Raw genomic sequence first — 25,228 nt, forward strand, 5'->3', positions numbered from 1 at the left:
CCTAGTTCTCCAAGAAAAGCTGAACATAGCTGAGCTCTCCCCCATTCCTCAAACGTTCGGGATACAAGAAAGTAGACGGAACAATCTCCAGCCTCAGAAATAGCTCAGAAGAAAAGCATACTGCCGGTAAGGTAGGAAGACTGTCCTGGATCTACCTTCCATATCATTTGAGTAAATAGATCTGGATTGAACTACTGTTCAAACATGAGTAAGTTGAAAAGCAGTGACAAAGCAACTATACAAATATGTCAATAAGGGAAAAGAAGGAAGTACAGAATGCAAAAGAAAAAAAAGTCTAGACACAAATGGCAACACTGGGTGTTGTGGCTCATGCCTGTAATTGCAGCACTTTGGGACGCTGAGGCAAGAGGATCAGTTGAGCCCAGGAGTTTAAGACCAGCCTGAGCAACATGATGGGACCCTGTCTCTCAGAAAAAATTTAAGGCCGGGCGCGGTGGCTCAAGCCTGTAATCCCAGCACTTTGGGAGGCCGAGACGGGCGGATCACGAGGTCAGGAGATCGAGACCATCCTGGCGAACACAGTGAAACCCCGTCTCTACTAAGAAATACAAAAAATAGCCGGGCGAGATGGCGGGCGCCTGTAGTCCCAGCTACTCGGGAGGCTGAGGCCGGAGAATGGCATGAACCCGGGAGGCGGAGCTTGCAGTGAGCTGAGATCCGGCCACTGCACTCCAGCCTGGGCGACAGAGCGAGACTCCGTCTCAAAAAAAAAAAAAAAAATTTAAAAATTAGTCATGGTGATATGCATTCCAGCTACTTGGGAGGCTGAGATGGGAGAGTCGCTTGAGCTCAGCCATGATCACACCATTGTACTCTAACCTGGGCAACAGAGCGAGACCCTATCTCAAAAAAAAAAAAAAAAAAGACATCTGTGTTTGTGAACTGGAAGAGTTAATATTGTTAAGATATCTATATTAGAGGCCAGGTGCAATGGCACATATCTGTAATCCCAGGACTTTGAGAGGCCAGGGTGGGTGTTTTGCTTGAGCTCAGGAGTTTGAGACTAGCCCGGGCAACATAGCAAGACCTCATCTTTACAAAAAACAAAATAAATAAAACTTAGCCATTGTGGCCATTGTTTGTTTGTTTGTTTGTTTTGGAACGTAGTCTTGCTCTGTCACCAGGCTGGAATGCAATGACGTGATCTCGGCTCACTGCAAACTCTGCCTCCCAGGTTCAAGCAATTTTCCTGCCTCAGCCTCTAGCTGGGACTACAGGCACCTGCCACTATGCCCAGCTAATTTTTGTATTTTTAGTAGAGATGGGGTTTCACCGTCTTGACCAGGATGTTCTCAATCTCCTGACCTCATGATCCTCCTGCCTTGGCCTCCTGAAGTGCTGGGATTATAGGCATAAGCCACCACGCCCAACATTTTTTTGTTTTGTTTTGTTTTGTTTTGAGAGAGTTTCGCTCTTATTGCCCAGGCTGGAGTGCAATGGCTCGATCTCAGCTCACTGCAACCTCCACCTCCCAGGTTCAATTGATTCTTCTGTCTCAGCCTCCCAAGTAGCTGGATGACAGGCATGCACCACCATGCCCGGCTAATTTTTTGTATTTAGTAGAGATGGGGTTTTACCATGTTGGTCAGGCTGGTCTTGAACTGCTGACCTCAAGTAATCCACCACCTTGGCCTCCAAAAGTGCTGGGATTACAACAGGCGTTAGCCACCAGGCCTGGCCAATTTTTGTATTTTTAGTAGAGACAGGGTTTCACCATGTTGGCCAGGCTGGTCTCCAACTCCTGGCCTCAAGTGATCTGCCCACCTTGGCCTCCCGAAGTGCTGGGAATATAGGTATGAGCCACCATGCCCAGCCTCAAACCTGAAAGCTTTAACATAGCAAAGAAAACAATCAACAGAGTAAAAAAACAGCCTATAGAATGGGAAAAGTAATTGTAAACCGTATATTAGATGAGGGGTTCATACTCAGAATATGTAAAGAACTCCTAAAACTCAAGAACAACAAATAACTCAATTTAAAAATGTATAAAGGATTGAGTAGATATTTCTCCAAAGAATATATGCAACTGGCCAAAAGCATATGAAAAAAATATCTGATATCACTTATCAGGGAGTTGCAAATCAAAATCACAATGAGATAATACCTCACATATCAGCATAGCCACTTCCCACTCATCACCCCAAAAAACCCAAAATAGCAGGTGTTGGTAAGGATGTGGAGAAATAGGAACCCTTACACACTGTTAGTAGAATTGTAAAGTGGTGCAGCCACTATGGAAAACAGTATGGAGGTTCCTCAAAAAATTAAAAATAGAAGTACCATATGACTCAGCAATACCACTTCTGGGTATACATCCAAAAGAATTAAAAACAGCATCTCAAAGGGATATTTTCACGTCATGTTCACTGCAGCATTATTCCCAATAACCAAGATGTGGAAACACCTTAAGTGTCCATTGATAGAGAAAGAAAATACTGTGTGTGTATTTGTGTGTGTGTGTATATATATAGATACACATATAGATATAGATATGAGATGGAATATTATTCAGCCTTATAAAAGAAGGAAATCCTGCCATTTGCTACAACATGAATGAACCTTTAGTACATTATGTTAAGTGAAGTTAGTCAATCACAAAAAGACAAAATACTGCATGATTCCACTCATATAGGGTACATAGTATGGTCAAACTTACAGCAACAAAGTTATATTACATGTGTATACAATCTGTATTTTTATTATGTAATTTACATGTTAAAATATGTTATATAAAGCTTTGTTTACATATGTAGATTTCCAACTGAGAATACAACTTTGGCTGCTAAAAACCAATTCTTGAAAGAAGGCATGTTGGCCGGGCATGGTGGCTCACACCTATTACCCCAGCATTTTGGGAGGCTGAGGTGGGTGGATCACAAGGTCAGGAGATCTAGACCAGCTTGGGCAACATGGTGAAACCCATCTCTACTAAAACTACAAAAATTAGCCAGGTGTGGTGGTGCGCGCCTGTAATCCCAGCTACTTGGGAGGTTGAGACGGGAGAATCGCTTAAACCTGGGAGGCAGAGGTTACAGTGAGCTGAGATCGCGTCATTGCACTCCAGCCTGGGCAACAGAGTGAGACCCCGTCTCAAAAAAACAAAAAAAAAGAAGGCATGTTAATACTGTGGTGTAGAATTGTTTTTTTGTTTGTTTGTTTGTTTGTTTTTATAATTAGGGTCCTCTTGTATTTTGCAGATCTTGTGTGCGTAATCCTATGGAAAACATTATGAAAATACTAAAAGGAATGGGAGAGACTTTCTGCCAACACTATACTCAATCAACAGATGAACAGCCAGGATCTCACATAGGTAAGAAAAGAAAACTAAAGTTGGCATAGCATTGAAAATAAGTAATCCCCCCAAAATTAGAAATTCAAGTTTTTTCCTCTCCCGTTATTCTTCTTTCTTTTTTTTTTTTTTTGAGACCGAGTTGCCCAGGCTGGAGTACAGTGACGCAATCTTGACTCACTGCAACCTCCTCCTCCCAGGTTCAAGCAATTCTCCTGCCTCAGCCTACCAAGTAGCTGCTATTACAGGCACCCACCACCACACCGGCTAATTTTGTATTTTTAGTAGAGACGGAGTTTCATCGTGTTGGTCAGGCTGGTCTCAGACTCCGGACCTCAGGTGATCTGCTCTCCTAGGCCTCCCAGAGTGCTAGGATTACAGGTGTGAGCCACCACTCCCGGGCTACCCTGCTATTCTTAATGTATCAGATTTAAGTTTATGTGTAATTTTTGCTTTTCAGTCCTTAACAACTAAAATTCATTAACACATGTTTTCTCTGTATTTCCCCAATAGACTTTGCTGTAAACAGACTAAAGCTGGCAGAAATTTTGTATTATAAAATACTAGAGACCGTAATGGTTCAGGAAACACGAAGACTTCATGGAATGGACATGTCAGTAAGTAAATCCACTCTCTGTGCTACTGGCAAAGTCCAAAAGTCGCAGCCTGGAAGCAGTGTTTTGAGAGGCTCTGTAAGGCATTGTGGGGGTCACCAATCTAGGACACACTTGGCCAGGATGACATTTAGTTGACTTTAGCACATGCAAGGCTAATCACATCTAGGCAGAAATGTGAAATAACATAAAGTTCATCTTTGGTACACATCAGTGTGTTTTAAGTTTTTGTTTTTTGTTTTTTGTTTTTGTCCTTCATTCCCAGCTAGTGATCCCTCCATCTGTTAAAGCAACTGTTAGTTAAGACATTTGTCCATACCTTCCAAAGATTTTGGATTATAAAATGGTGGGAAGAGAGGGGGCGGTTTGTTTTGGTTCTTTAACTATTTGACCAAGTCAGACCACTCTCTCCAATAAGCTGTATAAAAGAATTTTTCTACAAATTCAAACCTATCATATGATCTTTGTTTCCTCTTTCTTCATTATTTCCCTCTGCAGTCACTCTTGGAGTCTTCTAACTTTCTATCCCAATAGGAACAGGTTGATGTCTTAAGGATGCTGCGTAACTATTGTAATAGAATTTCTCTTTGTGTTTACCTGGAAATTTTTTTCATATATTTTCTGTGTTGGTTTCTCTTTTTCCTGGATTCTGTGTCTTTCTTTTTCATAGTTTACACTAATAATCTTGATGGTGCATACAATCCCATGGCTTTCTGAGAAATAAGTAAATATACTTATATGTATATGTATATGTATATGTATATATATGTATATATATATTTTTTTTTTTAGACTGAGTCTTGCTCTGTCGCCTAGCCTGGAGTACAGTGGCATGATCTTGGCTCACTGCAACCTCCATCTCCTGGGTTCAAGCGATTCTCATGCCTCAGCCTCCCGAGTAGCTGGGGCTACAGGTGCCCACCACCATGCCTGGCTAATTTTTGTATTTTTAGTAAAGACAGGGTTTTACCATGTTGGCCAGGCTGGTCTTGAACTCCTGACCTCAAGTGATCTGCCCGCCTCAGCCTCCCAAAATGCTAGGATTACAGCCACCTCACCTAGCTGAAAGAAGTAAATTTTTTAACTTTTTTTTAAATTTTTTTAAATTTTTAAATTTTTATTTATTTATTTATTTATTTATTTATTTATTTATTTATTTTGATATGTAGTCTCGCTCTGTCGCCCAGGCTGGAGTGCAGTAGCACAATCTCAGCTCACTGTAACCTCCGCCTCCTGAGTTCAAGCAATTCTCTGCCACAGCCTTCCGACTAGCTGGAATCCCAAGATTCCAGGCAAGATTACAGGCACTCGCCACCACACTCGGCTAATTTTTTTGTATTTTTAGTAGAGACAGGGTTTCACCATCTTGGCCAGGCTGGTCTTGAACTCCTGACCTCGTGATCCACCTGCCTCAGCCTCCCAAAGTGCTGGGATTACAGGTGTGAGCCACTGCACCCGGCCAACTTTTTATTTTGAAATAATTCCAGATTCACAGAAAGTTGCAAAAGTAGTACAGAGAAGTCCCACACATCCTATATCCAGTTTCCCCAATGGTTACAGTTTTATATACTGCAGTATCAGAACTGGGGAATTGACATTAAAACAGTGTGTATGTGTGTGTGTGTGTGTGTATAAAATTGTATCATATGCATAGATTATGTAACCATCACCAAAATAAAGATACTGAACTGTTAAAGATCTCCTTCCTGCTACCCGTTTATAGTTAGTTACACTTACTCCTCTCAGCCATTACTGTTTCCCACTTCTACATACTCTGTATGAATTCAATTCTTTTCAATTTGTTTTAGTTATTTTGTAGCCCAGGATATGGTTTATCATGGTGAATGTTCTGTGGCCACTTGAAAAGAATGTAAATCCTCACATTTAACCTTGTCAGTAGGTTCTTGGAAACAGTGACTTCAAGCAAAAACAACACACAATGAAACCAATTTTACCGTAGGCTAACTGATATAAGCAAGAGTTTAAGTTCCTTTGGCATATGTCTAGTCACAAAAACATCACCAAACTTCTAAATAAAGACAAAACACTTACAATGTTAAACGTTGAAATAAATAAGAGAAAGAGTAATAAAAATAAGGAAGATTATTACTTACCCAGTTATTCCTGTTCAGGGTCATGAGTGGCTGGAGCCTACCTCAGCAGCTCAAGATGAAAGGCGGGACCCAACCCTAGTCAGGACACCATTTCATCATAGGACACACACACCCCCACACTTACACTGTCACAATTTAGATACGTCAGTTAAGCTAATGTACATATCTTTGAAATGTAAGAAGAAACCAGAGTACCCAGAGAGAGCTCATGCAGACATAGGAGAATGTACAAATTTCATACAGTGGCCCCAGCTGGGAATCCGTTATTTTTCATTGTTATGACAAAATGATGTTGAGCGAAATGTTGTTATTCAAGGACCTGCTGTATTCTGCTATGTTCGGATGGAGTATTCTGTAAATGTCAATTTTATCTTGTTGGTTGATGTTGTTATTTTATATTTTTCATGATTTCCAGTCTAGTTGTTATATCAGTTGTTGATAGAGGATGTTGAAGTATTCATGTATGATTGTAGATTTGTCTATTTCTTTCAAGTCTGTCAGCTTTTCTTCACATATTTTGAAGCTCTGCTGTTTGATGCTTACACATTTAGGATTGCTGTCTGCCTTCTTAATGAATTGACTCTGTAATCATTATAAAATGTTACTCCCTGGCCAGGCGCAGTGGCTCACGCCTGTAATCCCAGCACTTTGGGAGACTGAGGCAGGTGGATCACCTGAGGTCAGTAGTTCGAGACCAGCCTGGCCAACATAGCGAAACACGGTCTCTACTAAAAATATAAAAGGCTGAGCATGGTGGCTTACATCTCTAATCCCAGCACTTTAGGAGACCGAGGCAGGTGGATCACCTGAGGTCAGGAGTTCGAGACCAGCCTGACCAACATGGCAAAACCCCATCTCAACTAAAAATACAAAAATTAGCCAGGGGTGGTGGTGAGTGCCCATAGTCCCAGCTACTCAGGAGTTTGAGACAGGAGAATAGCTTAACCCAGGAGGTGGAGGCTGCAGTGAGCCAAGATCGCACCACTGCACTCCACCCTGTGCAACAGAGTGAGACTCCATCTGAAAAAAACAAATAAATAAAAATACAAAATTAGCCGGGCATGGTGGCAGGTGCCTGCAATCCCAGCTACTTGGGAGGCTGAAGCAGGAGAATTGCTTGAGCCCGGGAGGCAGAGGTTGCAGTGAGCCAAGATCACACCACTGCACTCCCGCCTGGAAGACAGAGCAAGACTGCATCTCAAAATAAATAAATAAGGCTGGACACGGTGACTCGCGCCTGTAATCCCAGCACTTTGGGAGGCCAAGCTGGGTGGATCACAAGGTCAGCAGTTCGAGACCAGCCTGGCCAACATAGTGAAACCTCGTCTCTACTAAAAATACAAAAATTAGCCAGGCATAGTGGCATGCACCTGTAATCCCAGCTACTCGGGAGGCTGAGACAGGAGAATCGCTTGAACCTGGGAGGCGGAGGTTGTGGTGAGCCAAGATTGTGCCACTGCACTCCAGCCTGGGTAACAGAGTGAGACTCCATCTCAAAAAAAAAAAATTAAAAATTAAATAAATAAATAAAATGTTCCTCTCTGTCCATGGTAATTTTCTTTGCTCTGAAATCTACCTGATGTTTATGCACAACCACTCCTGCCTTCTTTTCATTAATGTTTGCGTGGCATATTTTTTTTTCATCCTTTTTCAAGTGATCTTTGAAGTGAATTTCTTATAGTCAGTATATAGTTGGGTCATTTTTTTTTCCTAATCTTTGCTAATCTCTGTCATTTAATTAGTAAATTTAGATGACTTACATTTAGTAATTGTTATGTTAGTGCTTAAGTCTGCAATTTTATTTTTGTTTTCTCTTTGTTCTCACTCTTTTTTTAAATTTTGTTTTCTTTTTCCTCCCTTCCTGTGGTAACTTGAACATTTTTTAGAGCCTTGTAAAGGTTTTTTTTTAATAGATGTTTTGTATAGCCATTTAACTAATTTAAGTAAAGTATAGAAACCTTACCTCACTTAAAGTCCCTTTTAAAGATTTTGCATAAGTACCTTTATTTTAGACTCATAATTGATTGATAGTTGTCTATGTACAGAATTCAAGATTGGTGGGAGAGGCCGGGTACTGTGGCTCACCCCTGTAATCCCAACACTTTGGGAGGCCAAGGCAGGTGGATCACCTAAGGTCAGGAGTTCTAGACCAGCCTGACCAACATGGTGAAACCCTGTCTCTACTAAAAAATACAAAATTAACCAGGCGTGGTGGCACATGCCTGTAATCCCAGCTACTTGGGAGAGGCTGAGGCAGTATCGTTTTAACCCAGGAGACAGAGGTTGCAGTGAGCCGAGATCACGCCATTGCACCCCAGCCTGGGCAACAAGAGCAACACTCCATCTCAGACAAAAAAAGAAAAAAAGATTGGTGGGAGGCTGAGACAAGAGAATTGCTTGAGCCCAGGAGTTTGAGGTTGTAGTATGTACTGTATGTACACTGTGTAGGATGATTGTACTGTGAATAGCTACTGTACTCCAACCTAGGCAACATAACAAGACCCCATCCCTAAAAACAAAAAATTAACTTAAAAAAAGAAAATAATTTTAGACTGACAATCATTTTCCTTTATGAGTTTGAAGGCACTGTTGCATTATTTTCTATTATAAATTCCACTGTTACTAATGAGAAGTCCAGTGACATTCGCATTCTCACTTAGTAGTATGTGACCTGTTTTTTTTTCTGGAATCTTTATCTTTTATCACTGATATTCTTAAATTTGTAAAAATGTATCTGACTGTGTTTTTTTCATTCATGTATTTGTCATTCCTACAGAGTTGCCCATTTAGTCTGGAAATTTATGCCCTGCAGTTTTGGTCATTTTATTGTGTTATTTCTTAGATGATATATTGCCCACTGATTTATCTTTCTGGAACTTTTGTTTTTCAGATGATGGACCTTCTGAATTGACCTTCTTAATTTCTTCTCTTATTTTCCATTTCTTTATCTCTTTTATTCTACTTTTAAAGATATTTACTGAACTTTTCATCTCGTCCCAATGAACTTTTAATTTCAACTACATTTTCATTTCTCTTTCATGTTCTCTAAAGTTACTAATTTAGATTTATTTGAAGTTTTCTTAACTGCTTCACCTCTGTTTCTCCTGAATTTTTCTCCATTTTTCTCTCTTTCTTTTTTCTTTTTTTTTTTTCTTTCTTTTTTTTGAGACAGAGTTTCACTCTTGTTGCCCAGGCTGGAGTGCAATGGTAAGATCTTGGCTTACCACAACCTCCGCCTCCCAGATTCCAGCGATTCTCTTGCCTCAGTCTCCCGAGCAGCTGGAATTACAGGGATGCGCCACCACACCTGGCTACTTTTGTATTTTTAGTAGAGATAGGGTTTCTCTATGTTGGTCAGGCTGGTCTCCAACTCCTGACCTCAGGTGATCCACCCACCTCAGCCTCCCAAAGCGCTGGGATTACAGGTATGAGCCACTGTGTCCAGCCTTTTTTCTCTCTTTTTAAAAAATATTTTTAATTTTTTTAAAATGTTAGTTTATGTTTTTTATTAACTCATACACAGTTACTTGACATCTGGTTTGTTGAAGCAGTAAGTCAGACATTTGCCACAATAATGTCTGTCAAAGTGACTTGCCATAAACACTCCAGCACCACATTCATCAGAAGGGCACTCTCGACGAAAGCAACTAATTTTGCCATTCTCATCTACCTTATAATATTTCAGGATAGCCAGCTTAACCTTCTTTCTTTCTCTTGTGCTTATTCTTCTTGGGAGTAGTGTAAGACTTCTTCCTTTTCTTAGCACCACCACGAAGTCTCAACACAAGATGAAGAGTAGACTCCTTTTGAATGTTGTAGTCAGACATCTTCCAATTGCTTGCCAGCAAAGATCAGTCTTTGCTGATCAGGAGGAATTCCTTCCTTATCCTGGATATTGGCCTTTACATTTTCTGTTGTGTTCAAGGGTTCAGCCTCAAGGGTGATGGTCTTCCCTGTAAGGGTTTTCACGAAAATCTGCATTTGCAGATAGCGGATCTTTAATTTTTTTGGCGGGGGAGGGGGACAGAGTCTCGCTCTGTCGCCCTGGCTGGAGTGCAGTAGCGTGATCTCGGCTCACTGTAAGCTTCGCCTCAACGGATTCAAACGATTCTCCTGCCTCAGCCTCTTGAGTAGCTGGGATTATAGGCATATGCTACCACGCCCAGCAAATTTTTGTATTTTTTGGTAGAGATGGGGTTTTACCATGTTGGCCAAGCTGGTCTTGAACTCCTGACCTCAGCTAATCCACCCGCCTCGGCCTTTCAAAGTGCTGGGGTTACAGGCGTGAGCCACCGAACCGGGCTTTTTTTTTTCTTTTTTTTTTTAGTACGATGGTGTCTCGCTATGTTGCTCAGGCTAGTGTCAACTGCTGGGTTCAAGTGATCCTCCTGCCTCAGCTTCCCAAGTAGCTGGGACTACAGGTACATGCTGCTGCACCTCGCTTTTCTGTTTGTTTTGACCTATGTTTTTCAGTTAAGAGGTTTTCCTCAAATGTCGGATAATTCTTGGTTGTCCACTTAAATTTGAATGAGACACAAAAACTTGTGTTCAAAGCTGTGTGAGTGAGGCAGTAAAAGTTTGTTTCAAAGCTCTTTTATTTCAAGAGTGGAAATAAAAAGTCCATTGACCTCAGATGATCACAGAGTGTTAGAGAATCTCATCTGCTGGTGCCCATAAAACTTTTCTGGAATGTCTCAGTTTCGCCAGAGACATATCTGTTAACATCTTGCCTGGCTGCTGGTGTTGTGGATCAGAAGAAGGAAGGGAAATTTGGTCTTATGGTTCAGTCTGCAGAGTCTCTAAAGACTAAAACCTTAGTCTTTTCTGTGCCTGATGTTCTCTACCTCTGAGTCTTCAGTTCAATTTCTCTGGAGAATAATCCTGTAGATTCCTGTGGAGACAGAATAGAGGTCTGTCATCTGATCCCAGATCCCCAGTTGTGTGGGGACCTGAGGATCCTAAGACTTTCAGATCACCCACCCAGTGCTTCACCCCTACTTCCCATTCTGCCTGTGTCCTCAGTTGCTATGTCTTTTAGAGCAGATTCATTTGTTTTAAATGTCTCACTGCAGGTCCTTAGGCTTGACCATCATCCCTTCTGCTGAGTAATTTGTCATCCTTCATATATTGTGGTTTACAGTTACAGATGACTCCTAGTTTAACTGATGATGGAGTTTCTGTTTTTTATCCTCTCTTGATTTGGGGTGATATTTGGTTTTTTTGTTTTTTGTTTTTTTCTGAGACTGAGTCTCGCTCTGTTACCCAGTCTGGAGTGTGGTGGCGTGATCTCGACTCACTGCAACCTCTGCCTCCCAGGTTTAAGTGATTCCACTGCCTCAGCCTCCGGAGTAACTGGGATTACAGGCATGCGCCACCACACCCAGCTAATTTTTGTATTTTCAATAGAGACGGGGTTTCACCATGATGGCCAAGCTGGTCTTGAACTCCTGACCTCAAGTAATCCACCTGCCTCGGCCTCCCAAAGTGCTGAGATTACAGGGGAGAGCCACCACGCTCAGCCAATCTGGGATGATATTTGAAAGAAAGAAGGCAACAAACACTGTTTTTAAAACTGAAAACTTATATTAAATGTAATGGTAAAGTAGGACTTTTATTTTCTCAGTGAAATATTTCTTTTTCTAAACATTTTTGTCTAAACTGTGGCATATTACCTTTCATTTCTATTTTGATAAATAAATCCTTATGTTGACAAAACAATTAACTGTCATTAAGAAAAAAAACAACCAATTCTCATGCTTTTCTGTTGATGGGAATACTGACATATTATTTGTTCAGATTTCAAAGCAGATTGTTATGTACACCTTATTTAAATTTATTACCTACCACTGAGCAAGATTAGGTATTACAGGAAAACTACCAGTTTGAGAACTCAAATTTTTATCTCCAGTAATCTAGTATAATATAATTTGCACGTTATTGTTTCTTGTTTCCATAGTTTTCTTTGTACAATGGCAAAGACTGAAATTGCTGAAGAATATTAAACTATGGTCTTTCTCTTCCCCCAGGTTCTTTTAGAGCAAGATATATTTCATCATTCCTTGATGGCTTGTTGTTTGGAAATTGTGCTCTTTGCCTATAGCTCACCTCGTACTTTTCCTTGGATTATTGAAGTTCTCAACTTGCAACCATTTTACTTTTATAAGGTAAGATGAAAACAAAGTTCTATTATGAGATGAAAACAGTGTTTCTCACAGAAACATTGTATTTATCTTAGTGCTGAAGAAAAACACTGTTGTGATATCTGGAAAATGTTTCCAGATGTGTTCTGAAAATATATATTCCTGGCTGGGTACGGTGGCTCATGCCTGTAATCCCAGCACTTTGGAAGGCGAAGGTGGGAGGATCACCTGAGGTCAGGAGTTCGAGACCAGCCTGGCCAACATGGTGAAACTCCATCTCTACTAAAAATACCAAAAAAAAGTAGCCGGGCATAGTGGCGAGCACCTGTAATCTCAGCTGCTCAGGAGGCTGAGGCAGGAGAATTGCTTGAGCCTGGGAGGTGGAGGTTTGCACTCCAGCCTAGATGACAAGAGCAAAATTCTGTCTCAAGAAAAAAAAATGATAATATATATTCCTTTTGGGTGAAACTAGGAACACAAGAGACAGTTGAGCATACAGTGGCTCATATCTATAATCCCAGCACTTAGGAAAACTGAGGCTGGAGGATGGCTTGAGTCCAGGAGTTTGAGGTTACAGTGAACTATGATTGTGCCACCACACCACTCCAGCCTGAGCACCTAAGCAAGACCTTGTTTCAAACAAAAAAAAGGAGAGAGAGAAGGTGAGAGTATCAGTAAATTAAGTCAATCTTATAGCTTCAGTTCCTTTGTTATCACAGACTTGAAAATATGACCTGGAACTAGTACTTAACTTCATATTTTCCCTATTTATGAATGAAAATTATAATCCTGTTAAACAAATGCGTGGTGAAGAACAAAAAACACTTTCTACCAAGAGGAAAAAAGACCTAAAATTGATTTTGGTGATAGTCTAACTAATAAAGCTGTAATAATAGATTATGCTTCTTCCCCAAGTTTGAGCTAATTCAGTGTGAATGAATCTTAAGTATTTTTCTTACTACAACTATTTTTATTATCTTTTCAAAATAAAACAGAGGTCATAGCTATTGAACTACATCATCACCCTCAATAACATTTAGTCATCACAGTCAATAACGTTTAATGTTACATAGTATCGAAATTTAAGACTAATGCTACTGTTATGCTTCTTGGCATGATTTAGTTAATATTTAGTCATCTAGGCTACTTTTCTACTGGTGATAGAAAAATTGGTTTGAAGAGTTAAATTTTTATACCTAAAGTATGCCTGAATTAAAGTTGTAGAAAATGCAGGTCATTGGAAAGCTTATCTCTGTGAATTATTGAGTGTGATTAAAGTATTTTTAGGTTTCTTAGGGAGAAGTGATTCTACTATACACTTACTTTAATGTTAATGTATATATTCAACTTTTGCCATTAGGAAAAAGTTTAGTTTTGTCAACAACCTCATACTAATTTGTTTTTATTTGTAACATCCTTATTTTATTCAAGAAGCTAAATGCCTTTTTTTTTGTAGAGACTCGGTTTCACTATGTTGCCCAGGCTGGTCTCGAACTCCTGGGCTTAAGCAATCCTCTCACTGTGGCCTCCCAAAGTGTTGGGATTACAGGCATGAGTCACTGTGTCGCCCTCCTTTGTTTTTTTAAATGACAAATGATGTGTGCTGCTTGAAGAAAATCATAAACATAAATGTGGGCCGGGCGCAATGGCTCATGCCTATAATCCCAGCACTTTGGGAGGCCGAGGCAGGCAGATCATGAGATCAGGAGATTGAGACCATCCTGGCTAATATGGCAAAACCCCATCTCTACTAAAAATACAAAAAATTAGCCGGGCATCGTGGCACATGCCTGTAGTCCCAGCTACCTGGGAGGCTAAGGCAGGAGAATGGCTTGAACCTGGGAGGCAGAGATTGCAGTGAGCCGAGATGGCACCATTGCATTCCAGCCTGAGCAACAGAGCAAGACTCCGTCTCAAAATAAATAAATAAATAAATGTGAATATTAAAGTCATACATCATAATCTAATTATTACTCCTATTATTAATATTTTATGTATATAAACTTTATTCTGGATACTTCCCTTATTAAAATAGAATTATAGCATATATAAGCAAAGTCACTTTAAATAGTTCATTCATTCTGTTATTTTGAGTTAGCGGAAAAAATAGTCTGGAAAGGAACAATACATTTAAAATAGAACTAGACTTGGAACCTAACACCTGACTTCTCCCACTGTTGGGCTGTTGACCAGTTATCACCTATCATTGCCTCAGGTTGTCATTTATAAAATAAAACGTGAAAAACAGAAATGTATGTGAACATATTTTAAAGAACTTAAAAGCTCCTTTATAAATTAGAAGATGTTAGTAAGCCACAGAATTATGGTTCAAAGATGATTTTGGTTCTGTGCCACAGAATAAGGCCACAGTGGCCGGGTGCAGTGACTAACACCTGTAATCCCAACACTTTGGGAGGCCTAGGCGGGCAGATCACCTGAGGTCAGGAGTTCTAGACCAGCCTGGCCAACATGGTGAAACCTCAGCTCTACTAAAAACTACAAAAATTTGCCAGGTGTGGTGGCAGGTGCCTGTAATCCCAGCTACTCGGGAGTCTGAGGCAGGAGAATCATTTGAACCCGTGAGGCAGAGGTTGCAGTGAGCCAAGATCGCACCACTGCTCTCCAGCCTGGGCAATAGAGGGAAACTCTGTCTCAAAAAGAAGAAGAAAGCCACAGCTAGTCCTACATGCAAGTCCAGACTAGAACTAACTGCTTGAAACCACATTGCCTTCTCACCTTTCTCCTCTGCAGGTTATTGAGGTGGTGATCCGCTCAGAAGAGGGGCTCTCGAGGGACATGGTGAAACACCTGAACAGCATTGAAGAACAGATTTTGGAGAGTTTAGCATGGAGTCATGATTCTGCACTATGGGAGGCTCTCCAGGTTTCTGCAAACAAAGTTCCTACCTGTGAAGAAGTGAGTCTGGGCAAGGCTGATAATCCTATCATTAAAAAAAATAAAAAATAAAATAGCTTTATTGAGAGATAATTCCTATGCCATACAGTTCACCCATTTTAAGTGTACAATTCAGTGGTTTTAGTATATAAATAGATATGTGCAGCCATAACCACAATTTTAGAATATATTCATCACTTCAAAAAGAAACGTACATCCTTTAGCTGTCACTTCCCTACCCCTGTATCTTCTCCCTAGCTCTAAGTAACTGCTAATCTACTTTCTGTCTCCGTAAATTTGCCTATTCTAGACATTTCATATAAATGGAATCATAAAAATGTAGTTCCTTTTGACTGGGTGTCTGTCGCTTAGCATAATGTTTTTAAGGTTCATCCATGTTGTAGAATGTATCAGTATTTCATTTCCTCTTTTTTTTTAAGGTGGGGTTTCCCTCTGTTGCCCGGGCTGGTGTGCAGTGTTGCAAACGTGGCACACTGACTGCACCCTCAACTTCCTCGGCCCAAACGGCCCTTCTGCCTCTCAAGTAGCTGAGACCACAGGCACATACCACCACACCCAAACCCGGCTAATTTTTTTTTCTTTCTGTTTTTCTTTTTTTAAGACGGAGTCTTGCTCTGTCACCCAGGCTGGAGTGCAGTGGCGCAATCTTGGCTCACTGCAACGTCTGCCTCCCGGTTCAAGCAATACTCTGCCTCAGCCTCCCGAGTAACTGGGACTATAGGCACCCACCACCACGCCCGGCTAATTTCTTTGTATTTTTAGTAGAGAAGGGGTTTCACCGTGTTAGCTAGGATGGTCTTCCAAAGTGCTGGGATTACAGGTATGAGGCACTGCGCCTGGCCTGTCTTCACTTTCTTGATGGTGTCTTTGAAATGCAAATATTTTTAATTTTGATGGTGTCCAATTCAGATATTTTTTTCTTCTGCTTGTGCTTTTTGGTATCATGTCTAGGAAACCGTTAAACTTATTTAAAATTTTTCAAATGTCTGTATAAAGATTGAACACTTTTCATTAGTGGCATTTAGAATTAAAAACTAAAAAACAGAGGCCGGCCACAGTGGCTCATGACTATAATCCCAGCACTTTGGGAGGCCAAGGCGGGTGGATTGCCTGAGGTCAGGAGTTCGAGACCAGGCTGGCCAACATGGTGAAACCCTGTCTCTACTAAAAATACAAAAAAATTAGCCAGGCATGGTGGCACACACCTATAATCCCAGCTACTTGGGAGGCTGAGGCAGGAGAATTGCTTGAACCCGGGAAGCGAAGGTTGCAGTGAGCTGAGATGGTGCTGTTGCACTCCAGCCTGGACAACAGAGCAAGACTCTGTCTCAAAAAAATTAAATAAATAAATAAATAAAAATTAAAACTGTGTGCCCAGAGTTGTACACAAATTACATTTTTAATAGTAGTATCATGTGAGAAATCGAGGTGTTGTTTTTTTTCTCTACTTCTGTTATTCTTTTGTAACTCCTGTCTTTTGATTCTTCTTTGTTTTGTCTCCTTATGTACTTCATAGTCTTCTTAAATTTTTCCCTAATCCCAAACTACTAGAACTGTCCAAGGCCAGGAGGAATTGAAAAGAAGATGGTTGCTTGAAATCTCTCTTCCATACTTCTTTGGTCTTTTGCAGCAGACAGTAACTTACTGGGCCACTCTTCAGTGTTCATCAGTTTATTTCCATTGAAGAACTTCAAACTCCTTCAAGTTCAAAAAAGCTGTGAACTCGAAGAAGGATTAGTATTGAAGCCGTTGCTCTTATAACTTACTAGTTGTATGACTTTGGGCAAATTTCACATTCAGATCCTCAATTTTCTCATCCCTAAATGGAGAATGATACTGCCTACCTCATAGGTTTAGTTCTTGTGGTTGGTAACTTACCTATATAAATTATAAGGTTAAATGAAATGAACTCTTTCCATAAGTTTGTTAACATTAAGAATTGAGCACTTTATCCAAGTTGTATTTTGTGAAGAAGTGAGAAAGAGAAATAAAATAGTAAAAAATAAAAGTTAAGAAAACACTTTTTCGGCCAGGCACAGTGACTCGCGCCTGTAATCCCAGTACTTTGGGAGGCTGAGGTGGGTGGATCATCTGAAGTCAGGAGTTCGAGATCAGCCTGGCCAACATGGTGAAACCTCGTCTCTACTAAAAATACAAAAATTAGCTGGGTGTGATGGTATGCACCTGTAGTACTAGCTACTCAGGAGGCTGAGGCAGGAGAATTACTTGAACCCGAGAGGTGGAGGTTGCAGTGAGCCGAAATCGTGCCACTGCACTCCAACCTGGGCAACAGAGTGAGACTTTATCTCAAAAAAAGAAAATAAAATAAAACATTTTTAATAAGTTTTAATCAGCAAGTTTATATGTAAACCCAAGGGTTTTTGTTTTCTACAGGTTATATTCCCAAATAACTTTGAAACAGGAAATGGAGGAAATGTACAGGGACATCTTCCCATGATGCCAATGTCTCCTCTAATGCACCCAAGAGTCAAGGAAGTTCGAACTGACAGTGGGAGTCTTCGAAGAGGTAGGTTCAACATTGGTAAAGGAATGAAAAAGTAACAAAGGGTATTTGGGGTTTTTTTCAGAGAAAATTTTAAGTCTTGTGAGTATATTATTAAGAAATCTAATTTTTTCAGCAGGATTCAAAAAGGAGCTTGATGCTTGTGCCAGCACCCCTGTGTAGCTCATTGTACACTACATTATATACTATAATATATATATTATATACTATAGTGTATACTATATTAATATAATTTTAAATATAATTTATTTAATAAATGTATGTAATCTTTCCTGAATGCTAATGGAGAACTGTTTAAATAAGCTAACATCAGGCATGATGGCATCTTTCTGTAGTCCTAGCTACTCAGGAGGCTGAGGCAGGAGGATTGAGGATTGTGTTTGAACCCAGCCTGGGCAAAATAGTGAGACCCCCCTCATGTCCCAAAAAAAAGAAAAAGAAGAAAGGGAAAAAAAAAGATAAGTGTATTAGTCTCTTCTCATGCTGCTAATAAAGACATACCCAAAGCTAGGTAATTTATAAAGGAAAGAGGTTTGATTTACTCACAGTTCCACATGACTGGGGAGGCCTCACAATCATGGTGGAAGGCAAAGGAAGAGCAAAGGCACCTCTTACATGGCAGCAGGCAAGAGAGCTTGTGCAGGGGAACTCCCCTTGATAAAATCATCAGATCTCGTGAGACTTATTCACTATCAGAGAACAGCATGGGAAAGACCCACCCCCATGATTCAGTGACCTCCCACCTGGTCCCTCCTATGACACGGAATTATGGGAATGACAATCAAGATGAGATTTGGGTGGGGATGCAGCCAAACCATATCACTAAGCTAAATACCTACTTTTCCAAATTTCACAAATTTATATTCTTCCTTTGCCTGTGTATGTCTCTGTAGAAAAACATTTAAAGCAAAATAAAATTTGTATTATCTTTGGAATGCTTAAGTTCATCTAATAAACTAGTTATTTTTACTCTTAAAATAGTTCATTTTGAAACTCACCAATAGAAATATTTTAGTTCATTCTTCCTTATTTTCTCTTGTGACGTAGCAAGCTGATGTGTGCATCTTGTGGATTATATAGTTCTTGGATTTTAAAAAATCAGTTAAAATCTCCTGACCACATAGTATCCCTTAACAAATCTTAGATGAACAAGTATTCAGGTTACATAGTATAGTACATCCATTTTTGGACTCTGTGTGATTGTGTATGTGTGTTTGTCTGTCTGTCCGTCTGCAGTCTTTGCTTTACATGCAATGCAGGATCATAAAAATGACGGCAGGCCAGGCACAGTGGCTCACATCTGTAATCCCAGCACTTTGTGAGGCCGAGGCGAGCAGATCACCTGAGGTCAGGAGTTCAAGACCAGCCTAGCCAACATGATGAAACCCCGTCTCTACTCAAAACACAAAAATTAGCTGGATGTGGTGGCGAGTGCCTGTAATCCCAGCTACTCAGGAGGCTGAGGCAGGAGAATCACTTGAACCCAGGAGGTTGCAGTGAGCCAAGATCACACCACTGGACCCCAACCTGGGGGATGGAGCAAGACTGTCTCAAAAAGAAAAAAAAAAGGCTGGGCGCAGTGGCTCACGCCTGTAATCCCAGCACTTTGGGAGGCTGAGGCGGGTGGATCATGAGGTCAGGAGTTCAAGACCAGCCTGGCCAAGATGGAGAAACCCCATCTCTACTAAAAATACAAAAATTAGCTGGGCGTGGTGGCGGGTGCCTGTAATCCCAGCTATTCGGGAGGCTGAGGCAGAGAATCACTTGAACCTGGAAGACGGAGGTTGCAGTGAGCTGAGATCACACCACTGCCCTCTAGCCTGGGTGACAAAGCGAGACTCCATCCCTAAAAAAAAAAAAGATGTGTAAGGGCATAAAGTCAGGCATAGTGGCTCATGCCTGTAATCCCAGCACTTTGAGAGGCCGAGGCAGGTGGATCATCTGAGGTCAGGAGTTCGAGACCAGCCTGGCTAACATGGTGAAACCCCGTCTCTACTAAAAATACAAAAATTAGCCAGGCATGGTGGTACACACCTGTAATCCCAACTGCTCAGGTGGCTAAGGCAGGAGAATTGCTTGAACCCAGGGGATGGAGTTTGCAGTGAGCGGCGATGGTACCACTGTACTCCAGCCTGGGTATAGAGCAAGACTCTATCTCAAAAAAAAAAAAAAGCCTGGCGCAGTGGCTTACACCTGTAATCCTAGCACTTTGGGAGGCTGAGGCAGGCAGATTGCCTGAGCTCAGGAGTTCAAGACCAGCCCGGGCAACACAGTGGAAACCAGTCCCTACTAAAATACAAAAAATTAGCCAAGCATGGCAGTGTGCCCCTGTAGTCCCAGCTACTTGGGAGGCTAAGACAAGAGTGAGGCAAGAGAATTGCTGGAACCCAGGAGTGGAGGTTGCAGTGAGCCGAGACTGTGCCACTGCGCTCCAGCCTGGCGACAGAGTGAGACTCCGTCTCCAAAAAAAAAAAAAAAAACAAGATTGCATAAGATGTGAATACTCAGTAATTTTAATTATTGGGAATAATTATAATTGTTTTTTGACCTTTACAAATCTTGTCAAAATGTTAAAAAAAGGCTCTTCTTACTGTCAGTTATTAATGTTTAGATAAATGAAAAAACAGTAAAAATATTCAGTATACTATAATTTAAAACTTTCAAAATATTGGGAATTATTTTCTTTTTTAAAAACTTACCAAGAATAGTAAAGATCATTTCAAGGGATTTGCAGCTAACTTTATGGCTTCAGCTCGAGTCTTGCCTTGAAATGTCACCTTTGAATGTACCTAGTCAGATTCAAGGGCTTACATGGATTTCTTAGATATAAGGCATTCACATGAACTCTTGTAAAGGAGTAATGGAAACTACTATAGAAATTTGCATTTGTTTACTGAAGACGGGAAGCAAAAGCTACTTTCATAAGCCCAAGAATTATGGAAAGATTTTTATTAAACTGTTACTATTTTCCCAATCACCTCACTAATACAGAGAGCTTCTAAATCATCGCTAGGGGTCATTTTAGTACCTTTTAAGCATGTTTTGAAAATGGATTACAGGGCCAGGCACGGTGGCTCATGCCTGTAATCCCAGCACTGTGGGAGGCCAAGGTGGGCAGATCACGAGGTCAGGAGATCAAGACCATCCTGGCTAACACGGTGAAACCCCATCTCTACTAAAAATACAAAAAATTAGCTGGGTGTGGTGGTAGCCGCCTGTAGTCCCAGCTACTCGGGAGGCTTAGGCAAGAGAATGGTGTGAACCCAGGAGGTGGAGCTTGCAGTGAGCTGAGATCATACCACTGCACTCCAGCCTGGGCAACAGAGCAAGACTCCATCTCAAAAAAAAGAAAAAGAAAGTAGATTACATGACTATCTAATTAGTGAATGTAAAAATAAATAATGAAGGCTGGGCATGGTGACTCAAGCTTGTAATCCCAACTGAGGCAGGTGGATCACCTGAGGTCAGGAGTTCAAGACCAGCCTGGCCAACATGGCGAAACCCTGTCTCTACTAAAAATAGAAAAATTAGCCAGGCATGGTGGCACACGCCTGTAGTCCCAGCTACTTGGGAGGCTGAGGCAGGAGAATTGCTTGAACCCAGGAGGTGGAGGTCACAGTAGGCTGAGATTGCACCACTGCAGTCCAGCCTGGGTGACAGCGAGACTCCATTCTCATAAATAAATAAATACTTTTGCTTTAAAAGCATATTATTGACCTACCTGTAAGGAATTATTGGTTGAGGGAAGAATTGTGGAAAAAGATTTAGAAAAGATGTAGGGTTGTAAGGGGCTAGAAAAAGCCGTGCAGCTGGTAGAGAGGGAATGGAAAGCAGATCCTGTGAAAGGATAGCACAGGAAGAAAGGCAAAATCCATAATCCTTACTTTATTTTTGATCAACACACTACTGCCAACCTTCAGATTAAGGCAAGGTAAGCAGATTTATATCATCTTTACTCATATCTTCTGATGGATTTACTGAAGATGATTCCATATCTACTAAATTAGAAAGCCAGAGCTACTGTCTTAAATTGCTGGGAGTGCAAATATGCACAAAGAGGCAAAACTGTGACCCAAATTCCTGATTTTGCTTTTGCTTCCCTTCTTCTCAGGTGCTCTTTACTAGGTATGATTGGGAGATATTGGACTATTACTAAAATTTAGTGCTCACATCATTCTACCTCTCAACCTCTACTTTATCCTTAATGTTTTGCTCCTTTAATTTAGGCAGAGGTTCAAGAAACCAGGAAGATGAGTGATCGTAATTTTCACGTTTTACCGTAGTGACTTATTTCATGCCTCTTTCTCCCAGTAGACTATATATTCCATGAGGGCAAAGGCCATGTTATTCATATCTAGCTAGTGCCCAGCATAAGTACCTCACTATCTGTTGAGTGAATGAGTAAACCTAATTTGTTATTTTGGAATACATTTCTGTTTTAAATTTATTATTTTTTTTTTAGATATGCAACCATTGTCTCCAATTTCTGTCCATGAACGCTACAGTTCTCCTACCGCAGGGAGTGCTAAGAGAAGACTCTTTGGAGAGGACCCCCCAAAGGAAATGCTTATGGGCAAGATCATAACAGAAGGAACAAAATTGAAAATCGCTCCTTCTTCAAGCATTACTGCTGAAAATATATCAATTTTACCTGGTCAAACTCTTCTAACAATGGCCACAGCCCCATTAACAGGAACAGCAGGACATAAAGTTATAATTCCATCACATGGTAACGTTATAGTGCATTTGTTTTATATTTTTTCTGAGATAAAAATTTAAGAAATGTCTTAGTGGATTAGATCACATGGTTTTTCTAACTCATTATTTTCTCTTGAATCTATACTTTTTTTTTTTTAATAGATTTGATTTTTTAGAGCAGTTGTAGATTCACAGCAAAATTCAGAGGAAGGTACAGACATTTCTCATATTCCCCCTTCTCCTACCAGAGGCATGTAGAGCCTCCCCCATTATCAGTATTCCACACCAGAATGCTACATTTGTTACAGTTGATGAACCTACATTATTGACACATTACCCAAAGCCCATAGTTTACATTAGGGTTCACTCTTGGTATTGAATAATTTATTGATTTTGAGAATGTATAATGACATGTGGCTGTCACTATAGCTGCATACAGAGTAGTTTCACTGCCCTATAAATCCTCTGTGCTCCACCTTGTCTTTTGTTTTGAATCTATAGGTTTTTTTTTTTATTTTCAAATTTTATAAATTTACTGTCCTCTTTGTCTGTTTAGACTGATTTTACTTTTTCTTTTCTTCTGTTTTTATTTTTTGAGACAGGATCTCACTCTGTCACCCACGTTGGAGTACAGCAGCATGATCTCATCTCACTGCAACCTCTGCTCCCAGGCTCAAGTGATCGTCCCACCTCAGCCTCCTGAGTAGCTGGGACCACAGGCAAGTGCCACCACTCCCAGCTAATTTTTTTGTATTTGTGGTACAGATGGGGTTTTACCATGTTGCCCAGGTCTCGAACTTCTGAGCTACTTTTAAAATGTTCTTATCTGAGCTTACCAATATGTATGTACTGAGCAAAAATTCTGTTTTTTGACTAACATCTCAAGTGCTCAAAATGTTTAAAAAATTGCTTTTTTTTCCCAATAAATTTAAACTATAAACGCATCACAGGCACATACAAAATGAGAACAAAATTTGCTTTTTTTTCAATAAATTTAAAGTATGAAAACAAAACCGAATATTCTTGTTTCTAGAAAATAAGAATTTATATGGGGCATGGTAGCTTTCACCTGTAATCCCAGCACTTTGGGAGACTGAGGCAAGAGGATCACTTTAGCCCAAGAGTTTGAGACCCAGACTGGGCAACATAGCAATATCCTATCTCTACAAAAAATTAAATTAGCTGGCGTGGTGATGTGTGCCTGTGGTCCCAGCTACTTGGGAGGCTGAGGCAGGAGAATCACTTGAGCCTGGGAATTTGAGGCTACAGTGAGCCGTGATCACGCAACTGTACTCCAGCCAGGACAACAGAGCAAGACGTTGTCTTAAAAAAAAAAAAAAAAGGTGGGGATACCGGGCACAGTGGCTCATGCCTGTAATTCTAGCACTTTGGAAGGCTGAGGTAGGTGGATCACTTGAAGTCAGGAGTTTGAGACCAGCCTGGCAAACGTGGTGAAACCCTGTCTCTACTAAAAATACAGAAAAAATATTAGCCGGGTGTGGTGGTGCATGCCTATAGTCCTAGCTACTCAGGAGGCTGAGGCAGGAGAATTGCTTGAACCTGGGAGGCAGAGGTCTCAGTGAGCCGAGATCAGGCCACTGCACTCCCACCTGGGTGACAGAGTGAGACTCCATCTCAAAAAAAAAAAAAAAAATGGCTAGCTGCAGCGGCTCATGCCTATAATCCTAGCATTTTGGGAGGCCGAGGCAGGCAGATGGCTTGAGCTCATGAGTTCAAGACTAACCTGGGTGATATGGCAAAACTCCCATCTCTAAAAAAATATAGGCCGGACACGGTGGCTCACGACTGTAATCCCAGCACTTTGGGAGGCCAAGGAGGGTGGATCACGAGGTAGGAGATCGAGGCATTCTGGCTAACATGGTGAAACCCATCTCTACTGAAAATATTTTAAAAATTAGCTGGGTGTGGTGGCATGCACCTATAGTTACAGCTACTCAGGAGGCTGAGGCAGGAGAATTGAACCTGGGAGGCAGAGGTTGCAATGAGCTGAGATCACACCACTGCACTCCAGCCTGGGTGACAAAGCAAGACTCCACCTCAAAAAGAAAAAAAAGTTAGCCAGGCCTGATGGCTTGCACCTGTAGTCCCAGCTATTTGCAGGGCTTGAGGTGGGAGGATCACTTGAGCCCAGAAGGTCGAGGCCACAGTGAGCTGAGATGGCGCCACTGCACTCCAGCCTGAGTGACCAAGGGAGATCCTGTCTCAAAAAAAAAAAAAAAAATCAATCATAACCTAGAATTACTATTTTGTAGCCTTCTTACACACACATATATGTATATATATAATTGACAAAATATGTATAGTTGACAACTTTCCTAGAACATATGCAGATTATTTCTAATAATGCTTATACATTCAGGTGTTGCAAATGATGCTGCAGAGATCACACTACCTATTTCCATGAATACAAATCAAGAGTCCAAAGTCAAGAGTCCTGTATCACTTACTGCTCATTCATTAATTGGTGCTTCTCCAAAACAGACCAGTCTGACTAAAGCACAAGAGGTACATTCAACTGGAATAAGCAGGCCAAAGAGAACTGGGTCCTTAGCACTCTTTTACAGAAAGGTATGTGTTTTTACAGCATTTAAAAAGAGTTTATATTAAATAATATGGAAGAAAGATTGAGTAACAGAGACAGACTTTGGTCTGTTTTTTTCCTAATATACATAACACAAAATTTACCATTTTAACCATTTTTAAGTGTACAGTTCAGTGGTATTAAATACATTCACATTGTTGTGCAGCTTATCAGTATTACTACCATCTATCTTCAGAACTTTTTCATCTTCTCATTCTGAAATTCTGTATCCATTTCTCCCTTTCCCCAGCTTCTGGCAACTACTATTCTACTTTCTGTTTCTGTGAATTTGACTACTCTAGGTTCCTCA

The 25,228-nt window shown here is 40.7% G+C and overlaps 1 protein-coding gene and 1 pseudogene across 1 annotated transcript in view; one reads left to right on the forward strand and one right to left on the reverse strand.

Annotated features, from left to right (window-relative positions):
• The window catches only part of RBL1 (RB transcriptional corepressor like 1), an 88,849-nt gene that overhangs the window by 30,729 nt on the left and 32,892 nt on the right, over nt 1-25,228 (forward strand). The window contains exons 10-16 of the mRNA XM_025400338.1: nt 3,219-3,331; nt 3,824-3,927; nt 12,065-12,202; nt 14,930-15,094; nt 17,489-17,621; nt 22,081-22,347; nt 24,697-24,905. Coding sequence (XP_025256123.1) covers nt 3,219-3,331; nt 3,824-3,927; nt 12,065-12,202; nt 14,930-15,094; nt 17,489-17,621; nt 22,081-22,347; nt 24,697-24,905 — 1,129 coding nt within the window. The remainder of the gene's footprint in view (nt 1-3,218; nt 3,332-3,823; nt 3,928-12,064; nt 12,203-14,929; nt 15,095-17,488; nt 17,622-22,080; nt 22,348-24,696; nt 24,906-25,228) is intronic.
• Nucleotides 9,562-10,043, reverse strand: LOC112633586 (annotated as a pseudogene).

The sequence above is a fragment of the Theropithecus gelada genome, chromosome 10 (genome assembly GCF_003255815.1).
Source record: "Theropithecus gelada isolate Dixy chromosome 10, Tgel_1.0, whole genome shotgun sequence".
Classification (NCBI taxonomy): domain Eukaryota; kingdom Metazoa; phylum Chordata; class Mammalia; order Primates; family Cercopithecidae; genus Theropithecus; species Theropithecus gelada.